The sequence below is a fragment of the Octopus bimaculoides genome, chromosome 8 (genome assembly GCF_001194135.2).
Source record: "Octopus bimaculoides isolate UCB-OBI-ISO-001 chromosome 8, ASM119413v2, whole genome shotgun sequence".
Lineage (NCBI taxonomy): Eukaryota > Metazoa > Mollusca > Cephalopoda > Octopoda > Octopodidae > Octopus > Octopus bimaculoides.
The window spans coordinates 82,649,226-82,661,665 of record NC_068988.1 but is presented as its reverse complement, the minus strand read 5'-3'; the positions used below and the strand labels follow the sequence as shown (position 1 = coordinate 82,661,665).

General features: G+C 31.6%; 1 protein-coding gene across 2 annotated transcripts in view; it reads left to right on the top strand.

The window, feature by feature from the left end:
* The first annotated feature begins 1,128 nt into the window (after positions 1–1,128).
* Positions 1,129–12,440, top strand: part of LOC106871893 (TSC22 domain family protein 1) — a 146,340-nt gene continuing 135,028 nt past the window's right edge. Inside the window, exon 1 of one of the 2 annotated variants that reach the window (XM_052970209.1) lies at positions 1,129–2,886. In XM_052970209.1, coding sequence (XP_052826169.1) covers positions 1,352–2,886 — 1,535 coding nt within the window. In that variant the 5' untranslated portion in view covers positions 1,129–1,351. The remainder of the gene's footprint in view (positions 2,887–12,440) is intronic. The other variant, XM_014918647.2, reaches the window with a different exon arrangement.

Sequence of the window (12,440 nt, the reverse complement as noted above, 5' to 3'; positions counted from 1 at the left end):
TATATATATATATATATATATATATATATATATATATATGTATGTATATGCATTTGTTTGACTAAGCTGAAAGAAAGTTGGTGGGGGAGTAAGTTTCGAAATATATAGGATGGTTTCTGAAATATTTTGTTCACAATGAGCGGAATTCTGAGTAATGAGAGAATAAAAACAAATATCAAGTATTTAGAGCGAGGTGGAGGAACAGAGAGAGACACATACATACAAAGAAAGGGTGAGAAACAAGAGGGAAGAGGTAAAGCAAGGAAGAACTACTCTCATACACGGCCTAGTTATTGTTGTGTCAAAATCTTTTACCAGTCGGGACATCTCCGAGGGTCGGTGGGATTTCTGTAATATATTTAAATCTCACTGAGAGAATTAAAATAAATAAAATTTTCAATCGAAAATATTTCGGAAGTAAAAAAAAAAAGTCTATAGTTGCTGACAAACGTATTTGTTGTTCATCAGGGAAGAGCAAATATTGGTAGTTTCCTATTCATAAACGTAAATTCTTCTCTTATTATGGTAGACAATAAATGACATAAATTTACGAATATTTACGTTGGTTATGGAAAAGAACAGAAAAATAGATAAATAATAATGAAGAAGTTTCACGAATTAAAAATATTAAAAATTCTAAAGTCATCATATATATCACATTTTATAAAAAAAAAGATCTATTTCTAATAAATATAAATTATATACTAAGTACAAGAAAAAAAAAAAATTTAATCAATTTCGGGGGAAAATTTCCGAAAGAGTTGAATTTATTTATAAATTATAATTTCATAAATATTTTATTTAAATTACGTAGATGATGATAATTAATTTCAGAAATTTTATTAAAATAATAATTAAAATGCTTATGCGTAAAAAAAATGTACCGATCAAAAAAGAATTCAAGTAAAATGCTGTTCTCTTCCTAATATACGCAGATAAAAATATTTCTATATCCTGTATATTGAATATATATTGAAAACTCGTTTTTTTTCTTCTTACCTTGAGATATATTTTATTTTAAATTTTTAAAAATGTATAGAGGAGTTAAATTTCTAAATTTCTACAGTTACGGTGTTCCATAAAGGAGGCTAATGTAAAAATTGTATCACATCGTATATTTCCGAATGTGCGGCTAAGACGTCACTATTCCCATCATGCTTAAATCATGATGCCCGTCATCTACGCGAACATGATCAACTTATGCTGTTGCTTGTTTTACGTGTAAAAGTTTCCATTTGGTCTCTACATATTCTATAATTATTCCACATTAATTATTTTGTTCCAAGGAAACTATCGAACACTATGATGCCTCTCATAGAGATGTTTTTCTATCTAAATAGGCCTAAGTTTTATGCTTAGACAGACAAGTTCTTTCAAAATGGCAGAGTTGCCCAGTGCACACAAAATGGCCGTGAAAGTGGATAGCCAGTCTGGCAACCAGCCGATGAAGGCTGAAATAACTAGCAACGATTTTGAACCAAGACCAGCATCGGTCATGGTTAAAACTTGTGGAGATATTCCCAAAAAACGGACTACATTTAGAATCTTAGGCGTCACAAAAAATGCACCACGTAGTGGGAATGATCCTTTGAATGACGATGGAGATAGTCTGGATGATCTTGATGAAAGCCATACGGAAGATTTTAGTTCGGAAATCTTTGACAGTTCCAAGAATACTGATGGGGACCAAGATACACCATCTGAGGATACTACACATAATCTGACACCCGACGAAATAGTTGTGAAGGAGAAAACTGACATACACTCGAGATTCAAGGTGGTTAAAATAGAAACCAAGGAACCATTTCGCAGAGGACGGTGGTTATGTTATGACTTTTTGGATACTCCGGCCAATGCAGAAAGGAATGAAATTAAATTCATGGATGATGCTACATCAGGTAACTCGAGTGCTTGTAGCTCTGTTAATTATATTTTTGGTGTCGATGATCCATCGAAAAATCCGTTTCTCCCCCCTGTCGTAACTTCTGTCGATGGTTCTGTTGCTAATGTATCTTTCCCGGTTCATCAGTCTGGAATTCACGCACAGTCTAATAATGAGACTTTTAAACCTATTCAAACACCTTCCCAATCTAGCCAGTCTCAAACCCAAGTTGCTTTTCAACAAACTTCCGTTCAAACTGATGTTGCTAGTGTATCCGGAGCTAAGATCCCAGGTGCTATGCACACGAATTCAATCAGTTTAACTACTTCCAATACATTACAGTCTCAAACGCATGTGAGTCAGGGACACCAAAATTCTTCAAGCACTAGTAAAGCACCTGTGAATTCATCTGTGAACTTAGTTAAACAGACCGCTGTGACCTCAAATGCTCAAGCTATCCCAGGGTCGCAATCTGGTTCTACTATAAGAGAGTCTAGTAATTTGACGGCTCCCTCAATACCGAAAGTCCTTCCGTCGCCTGTTACGAGGGCCAACACTGCCCAGGGTGGGACTCCTATCATTCATGTTTCCAATGTTTCAAACACTGATGTGCACGGGTCTGCTAGTATACCTACCGTGAGTAGTAAATCGATGAATGTGCAAAGTGCTCAACTCCATTCGGTTCCTGTTGTGTCACAGACATCTGCAGGTCACCAACCAGGTACTGTTTCTGTAAACAGTCATATGCCACTACCTGGTGCGGTCACTCCTGTTTTAAGCCATCAACCTCAGGACAGTAAACCAGAGAAGCCTGTTTCGGTGCTTGGTCATGATGTTAAAGGAGATCATGTTAACATACGTCCAGAAAACATTCAACTGAATGACACCTTTGAGTGTGACAAACTTTTTGATGCTAACTTTCATATGACTGCACTCTCTCTAACACCTCTCACAACAGCAGTCAGTGAAATGGGAACCCCAGCAAAAGAAGGGAAGGAAGACAGGTAGGTTGGACATGTTCTCTGTCTAAAAACAACAAATCATCTACAAAACATTTGTTTTATTTGTTTAAATCAACTATACCTGGACGGTGTAGTCGTGTTTTCTTTTGTTTTTGTTTTTCATTCATTTGAATGTGTTGGTATTTTTGTAGAAGCAGTAATAATTAGCATCAGTCATTCTCGGAGAGAAATCATTCCTAATTTTTTGTAATAATTTTTACCTCTAACATATTAATAACCAACCAACATATGAAACAATTATTTTAATGACACTCCATATATTAAACCATAATCTCCTTCCCTTCACAATTCACATGAAGTTGTAGCTTTATTTCATTGATAATCTTTAAAAAAAATCTAACAAATGTAGTGATCAGATTTTTTTAAATCCTTGATAAATGCCTGACTTTTCAGGATTTTAATGTACCCGAAAATATCCTAATATCTCCAAATTAACCTAGTTTAGCTCTTAGTTAATAAGTAAAACTAGGATTAAACATCTAAGAAATGGGTTGAACATGACGTAAATAAGATTATTAGCAATGTTGATGTTTTTTGGAAATGTCTGGGCTGATAATGGAAAAATGTTCCATATATCTGGTACATTCCATACCTAATAATTTGCTGATTCTACTTACAATGTGTATTTAGAGTTGTAACTTTTCAGTTTTGGAATTAAGGACAAATGTCAACATTTACACAAAAGGGATTCCATTTATTTTACTATATATATATATATATATATATATATATATATATATATATATATATATATATATACACACACACATACACACACACTTATACACAGTAGAATAAATGGAATTTTCCTTAGATATTCCAAGGGTTATATCTCCCTATAATTATTTCAAAACCAACTTGCAGAGTAAGTTAATTTTAAGATATGCTGTATTTCAAACAAATACACATGCAAATTATTTACATGAGGTTTAAAGTAGTCATACTATAAATTTTTTTTCTTCATAGATAGTGGTAAGAACTTCAGAATCTTTAATACACATCACATTAAAATAATTACATATTTCATTAGATGGGTTTGATATGGTTATTAATAAACCATTACAAGCATTTAAAAATATCATCTGGTTTATAAGTTTCTTGAAAGTAATTATCTTATTTTACATTTTCCCTTATTATATTTTATATATATAATTACAGCAATATAATTAATTATACAAGTCCACAAATGAATAACAAGGGGGAGCAAACTCTTACTAGGCACCTCATGCTGAAACATTAAGAAATGCTGATGTATATATATATATATATATATACATATATATATATATATATAAGATGTTACTGCTAATTTAAATTATTTTTGACAGGAGGCAGTGGTTACAAATTATAAAACATGAGAAGAATTGCTACTAACAGCTAGTGTTAATAATTCAGATTAAAATATTATGATGTATCTTTAAAGAAAAGTTGAAGTTCAAATTGACACTTAGAAAATTCTACTGTCAAATTTGAACTTCACACCATAATCTTTGATATATCATTAAAGATACAACTCCACTTTCAATGGCATATATTTAGCAACATGTAGTATTGGAAGACTACATGTAGGATATTGCTAGTGTGATGGGTGATATATTTATTTGGAATTTGGCTAAAAAAAAGTGCTTCATCTCGTGAGAAAACTGGATGAACTGCGGAGAGATATTGAGCTGTAAAAGATGTTATAAAAAGGTAAAGTTTTGTAATTGTTTTGATATAACAATAATGAAGACTATATCATTAAGATTTGATATTAAGGCTGTTTTTGTCAGCTCACTTGAAAGCTTATAAGGTATAAATTAACTTCATGTAAATGTTACAAATGGGTTTACTGTAGACATTGGTATAGTTCATAAAACACACCACAGAAGCATCATTTATTTTAGGCCAAACAACTGCATAACAACCAGGGGATTTTAAGGTTGTAATTTTAACAATAACAAAAATCGTTATATGGAAAAAAAAGTAGTACCAATTTTTAATTTATCATAACGAGTTAAGTTTAGGGTATTTCATATACATTCTGGTGATTTTTCAGATGCACTTATTGCATTTTATTTTTACTCAGATTTATAAAAAGTTATCACATACAATACTCCATGTATGTGCTTTGTCCTGTAACTCCTTAAACTATTGCAAGAGTGACAGGCTGCACTTAGGTCATGACTCATGGGTACCCCTTTGCTGTAACATTTTGTGCTATTGAGAACCTGAAAGCTGGTATAACAAAACACTTGTATATATATATGTAAGTGTGTGTGTGTTTATAAATATATATATAAAAATATGTATATATATATATGTATATTTATAAAATTAATTTTTGTATTATTGGTAAGTATACACCATTTGCAGTATAGCAGTATTTCAAGGATGTTATTGAAAGAATTCTTGCAGAATTTGATTCTTGTTTTGTATGGAAAACTCTGGAGATTTCTACACTGTTATAAGTGTAAAATCTTGATGAGGATAACTATATGTGAATAGATAGCAACCAAGGGGTGAAATATTGATACTTTTAACAATCTAGGTGAACAATTTTTTGTTTGTGAGAGATTGCTTAAATTGTTCTTTGTTGTATAAAAAAGTTATTTCTTGGATCATTTTGCATTAAATAGTAAGCTAATTGTAAGCTTATTTAGTTTTTATGCATTTAGTGAATGTGCTTGGAAAAATAGATTTTTTCTAGCTCATTTTAATGACTGAAGTAGAAAAAACTCAAATCATTTTTCTCAGTACTTGTGGAATGTATCCATATAATTTATTTTCTAGATAATTATTATCATTTCATAACATTTTTCCATAAACTAACATTAAATGTAAGAAAATGAATTTATTTTGTTACTATGAAATATTTTAAGGGTAAATGATAGCACAATTAACTCTAAATGATTGTGTTTTGATGAATATGTGGTGACTATTGGGTAATAAATCTCATGTTTAGAGGATAATTCTTTGTGATTAAGCTTAAGGTATACATTTAGTGAGAAAAATGCTAGTTATGCATTAGTAAGTTGCAAAGTTAGGCATATGGGCTAAAATAATTATATTTTAGCCAAATATGTGGATAATCCAACCAATGTTATTGTTGTAGATTGTGTATTGAAACTACCGAAATATATTAAAGATATAAATATTCCTTACTTGCTATATCTTATACTTACCTTTAAGGTGTTATCCTACCCAGAAGCTGGTTTAGGAAGTTCAATGGATAATTTACAACTTGTGCAACACTGATGAGACAGAAGTGTCACTTTTTTTTTCTTTTCTTTTTAAACTTTAAACAAATATTTGTAAATGATATATATTAAATTTTCAGCTATTAGTCATATGAAATAAAGGGAAATTATTTTTATGAAAGCAAGTATATTTAGTTAAGTGTCCTAGTTTCTGTGAATGTAGTTTGTCAATTTTTGTTTAGTTTGTTTATAAGCCATTTAGACAAAATTTATGAGATTATTCTTTCTGAATTTCCTTTTATGAAGTAAGCATCTCATTACTTGAAAATTTATATCATCATACATACTCATTAAAATTGAGAACAAAATTTCAAGCATTTTAGTTATTTAAATATTTTTCAGTTAAAACCGAAAAAAAGCTTATCCTCTTTAATATCATTATTTTAGCCAAAATTGTAAATCCTCCAACCAGTTATAGTGTTGTAGATAATGGTTGAAAGAGTTGTGTTTTGAAATTATCAAAATATATCACAGAGATGTAGGTAGATATTTGTTACTTGCTATATCTAATATAAGGAAACAACAAAAAATGGTATATACTTGTGTACATACAATTGTGAAGTTTAAAAAGGAACAGAAAATGTCACTGATTTATTAGAAAATAAAAACTAATCTGTAAAATATTGTCAATATTGCGCCAAGAATGGTAACAGTTTCAGGTCAGATAATGATGAACAATAGTTTCAAAAATTGTATTCTAATGCAAAGATATTACCTTTACTTCACTTCATTGTCAGCAGTTATGAAGCTGAAGATTGATGTTTGTAAAGAGGAAAGTTGAGGCAAGTATCACTATGGAATTTGGATAAATATGAGTGAGGTTTCATGTAGTTTGCTGATGCAGAATTGGCCATGTAGTTAAGAAGTTTACTTCCCAGCCAAATGGTCCATATGGTTTTATGTTCATTCCAGCTGCATGGCACCTTGGGCAAATGTCTTCTATTATAGCCCTGAGCTGACCAAAGCCTTATGAGTGAATTTGGTTTAAAGAAATGAAAAGAGCCTGCTGTATGGCATCTAGTTAATTCCATTTCTATCTTTCCAATTACTCCCACCCCTATATAATGCAAGGTAGCCTCCCCTATAGCAAGACATTTGGGCTTTAGCCTCTAAACACCTGGCATACAACTACCTCCCCCATCTCAATATCCCTTCCTCTGAGCCAAGAGGACATTCTCCTTTTTCCTGTTCTTGTCTTGCAAAGTTACCTGACTATCTCACAAGTGCTGGTAGTATGAAAAAAGCATCCAATATACACTGTAAAGTGGTTGGTGTTTGGAAGGGCATCCAGTATACCAAAGCTGTTGTTGGATCTTGACATAGCCCTGCAGCTTGCTGGATCCTGTCAGACTGTTCAATCCATGCCAGTATGGAAAATGGACATTAAATGATGATTATGATATCATATATATGTGTGTGTGTTTGTATGTTTGTGTCTCTATGTCTTGACATCAATTGATATTTGTAAATGAGTGTCGCTGTTATACAAACAATTATTCGTTTCCAGTATTCTGTGAATGTCTGGTTAAGGGGAAATATTACTTTACTTGGAAACAGGTGAGGATTGGTGATGGGAAAAATCTGTTATAGAAAATTCTACCTCAAATTCCATCTGACCCATGCAAGCATGAAAATGTAGGTATTAAAATGATGATAGTTGAGAACTATATTCTTGCTAATGTACTTGGTAAATTGAGAATGGTGGTGGTGTATTTAGATTTATTTATGAAAATTAGTTGAAAGTGAAACTGTTTTATCAGGAATTTGAAGTCTTTATATAGGTATTTCATTTTCAAGAGAGAACAGCTGAGGCCACTCTAAAACTCAATTCCTGAAGTTGGAAATATGCAAACTGAAAATCAAAAGCAATGAAAATAAATATGGTATTCAACAGATAATGGAATAGCCAGTAGGTGCAATGGAATCTTAAGTGGAGTGAGACTGTAACAACAATTCTATTGTGTTCAGTGCATGTATTCTAATAAACTGTACAAATAGTTTCGTTTCAAACACCATTATGGTTGATACCAATATGGTGATTGATTGTAACAAGTATGTAGTTTTTCATTTGTTTTTATGTCCATTTTCTCCCCATGTATGATTTAGGTGATTATTGAGGCATTGCTTTACAGCTGGATGCTCTTAATGTCTCTAGTCCTTATTTTTTTTTCACCTAAGGGATCTCATATTCCACACATTTCCTATAAACCTTTCTTCAACTATTGATCTTCATAGGATAAATATGGACAATTATTTCAATTATTTTCATTTCTACTCAAATAAGTGACCAACAATTCTATCAACAAGTCTTGAGAGTTAACTGTTTTTTATAATAAAAATATTGAATTTGGATTTACATATAAGTTTAGGTTAGCTTTTGTTAAAATCTGTAACTTAGTAAATAACTTAAGCGAATACTGAAATTAGTTTAAAAAATGTTAACATAGAATTTCCATATTGGGTCAGAATACCAACTGTGACCATTACTATTTCCTTTTTGGATTCATTATCTAATTTATTCCTGCATTTTTAAAATTGAAGGGTAAAAATTGAAATGATTTAGCTGCTATTTCTTGCAGGTTGATTTGTTTCGTTGGCTGAAATTGCCGTATAAATATGGGTTTAAATGACAGTTCTGAGAGATTGATTTGTTAAACGTGTCATTTACTGTAGCAAAAAAATTAAAAAATATTAATGTCTTTATCATTTTTCAATATTTTCTTTGTTTAGGAAATTGGAATTAATTATAAACAGCTGAAAAAGAATCTAGATTAAAAATTATCAAATTTTTTTAATGTTTATATGGATAAATGGACATGTCTGTAATAGACAAAAATTGTTAAAACTTTCAAAGTTCAGGATATCATTGCTTTATTCTTGTTTTAAACATATCTTTTTCATTCTCAGTTTAAATAATCTGAACTTGCATGCAATAACAGGATAGAATTTTATTAAAACAAATGTTTTTTTTAAAAATAAATTGGAAATAAGCTTAATTCATGTAATTTTTATTAGGATTTATTAAAATTCATTCTTTGACCACATCACTTCACTGAGTACTTATCAAGAAGAGACTTAACCTAAACTTCAGCACTAATGTGACCCTCATATCCATGTGAGCTTGATGTTATCTTGTGATAGATTTGTGTGATAGATACTTTTATTTTTCTAAGCTATCTTTCCTCAACATATATTGAATGTTGGATGATTGTTCAACATTTCGATCCTGTGGTTTAGTATTGTTTTAAATATTATATAATCTGGTGTTTTAACAGATTGTTACTATCAGATTATACAGTTTGCTGTTGGTCAACTGCACTTGTAACTTATCACATTTTTAAAATAAAAATAACTGTCAACACTAGGTGGGATCTACTTTTGAACAACTTACACTGTACAGTAGTGATAACAATATTTGTTCAGCCAGTATGATATGGATGTGTGAGATGATTTTATATATAATAAATAAAGTAATTCATTATATATTCTATTTCATATTCTAGTGTAATTACCATGATACTATATACAAATATAGTAAATAGCTCTTATATTTTAACACTTTCCATATGGGTAATAAGAGGTAGAATGAATTAGTTTTTATGTCTGTTCTTGTGTGTATCATCATTTTCAGGTATGTTCAGAGTGTGGCATAGGCATTGGTGTAGCTGTGTGGTTGAGAAGTTTGCTTTCCAACCATACAGTTTTGGGGTCAGTCTCACTGCATTGCACCTTGGGTAAGTGTCATCTATAATATGTTTCTTTCAGTTTCTGTTTCTCAAATCTAATAAGGCTCTGGTTAACCTGGAGCCAAAATAGAAGCTACTTGCCCAGGGTGCTGTGCAATGGGACTGAACCCAAGACCACATGCTTGAGAACAAGCTTCTTAACAACACAGCCATGTCAGCACCCATACATGCGTTATGTATATTTCTGTCACCTTGTCTTGATATGTGATTGTTGCAAATGAATGTTATTCATTTCCAGTATTCTACAAAAACATGTCTGGCTATGGAGAAATATTATCTTGCTTAGAAATGAGTAGGGGTCAGCAACAAGAAGAGTTTTAGTAAACTCCTGACCCATGCAAGCATGGAAAAGTGGATACTTAAATGATGATATATATATAATGATCATTGTTTTAATATCTACTTTTCCATGCGTGCATGAGTCAGATACAGTTCATTGAGGCAAATTTTTTACAATCAGATCCTCTTCAAATTATCCAAATTCCAAAGCAAGGTAATGTTTCCCTTAGTCTTCTTAAATACAAACTGATCAATGGTTGGAGATGTTTTCATAGAAGATTGCAAACCACAACATTTTTTGTGTGGATAAAAATTTTGTTTACTATCAGCATGCAATATCAACCCATCTGCCTCACATTCATACACATGTATGCATGCACATACTCACACATTCACACATACAGTTTCTGTGTACCAAATTACTCAAGAGGGCAGAACTATAGTAGAAGTCACTTGCTTAAAGTACCATGCAATAGGAATGAACCAGAAACCATGCGGTTGCTGACTGGACTTCTTAATCACACAGCTGTGCCTGCATGGTTATATATATATATATATATATCTGTATAAGAGAGAGAATAATTAAAATAAACAGATAAAGATCTTGGGTTTAAATGTACAAAATATATACACATGTATAATGTATACATGTAAAAAGATAATGCAGATTTAAAATTTTCAAAGGATTAACAATCAAGTATATATATTTATGTTTATTTTGATAGAGCAAACTTACTCAGATTACATAAACTCAAAGAATTAGAGGGGAGAAGGCATTAGACTCTTATTTATCCACCCTAATGAAAGCAGTTCTGGATTTTATCAATGTGTGTTTGCTTCCATTGCTGACTGCAAATTTTTGATAAACTACATCTGCCAATATTATGATGTAACTATGAGCCCTCAGAAACAGCTGTTGGACTTGTAACATCTTCTTCCCTCTAATTCTTTGAGTTTATGTAAGTTTGTGCCATTAAAAAATGAATATATATTTATACTTAATAAATTGTCTGAAAATTTTAAGTCTGTCTTCTCTTTACATGTATATATTTTGTACATTTATTTGAATTCTTGTCTCCATACCTGCTCACTTTGATTACCCTTATAGCCACTCTTTACCCTACTGACTTGGTCCTCAGTAAAGATATTTGAGTGCTTTTGTTTTCTATAATGAGATTCTCTTGATTTCATCTGTTGACTCTCTGTCTGTCTGCCTCTCTCTCATATGTATATCTCAGAGGCGACTCCATGTCATCAGCATTACTAGGGCTCATCACAGATGTTGCATAAAACACATGCATACTTGAAGAATTTCATGTTTTTTCCACTTTATTTCTAGCCCCAAATGGCTTATTTTTTTATATCTAGCACCGTGTCTTTCTCCATTTCTAAGTTAAGGGTAAAAGTCAAGCAACTCTGTGAAACACAACTTATTTTAAAGCACAGAATAACAGCAATCAAATAACGACAGCAGAATGCGCAACAAACATCAGTGATTTGACTGTCACCTGTACTCTTGACAAGAGATGCCAGTTAGTCTTTTACACCTACCAGGCTTGTATGTATTAGCTTGAGTTGCTGAATAATTTTTTGTTCTTTTAAGAATATTGTAGAAGAGAAACTTTTCATAGATTGGGATTTAAATCCTAATCTCTATGGAAATTTATTGTTTCAAGAATACATTGAATTTGAATTACTTTTAATTTTTACGATTATAGATAACAACTTGGGCTGTAACTTTTGAGCCTGAGTCAGGCACATGTGAACGATGTTGAGAGAACTTCTGCTACGAATGATATTTTTTGACATAGGGCACCTCGAAGATGACCGCCAGACACTAAACGAAAATGAGTGAACTTCGACTCGGCTCAATAAAAGGAGCCTGAGTTATTGGCTGCAATTACATACTTGAAGTCAGTGTTGGCAGAAATTAAATCAGCTTGGGAATACACATTCACTTTACTAAATTTATACTCGGGCTAAGCCCAAACAGCCTGAGTGCCGGAATCCCATAAGTTCTGTCTGATTTTACCTTTTCTAAAATTGAATGAAATTTAATAGTATTTTAGAATGTCTAATGGAATTAAAAATTATTTTTATGCATTTGTGTACATTTAAACTAATTAAATATTATTTTACAGAATAGTAGAATTAAAATGTCTTTGATTTAAATCGTTTCTAACATGGAAGTATCCAAAGAGCATTTGAGGCACATAATGCATTATGAGTACATAAAAAGAAACTCTGCAGCCAAAGCGGCTCGAAACATACA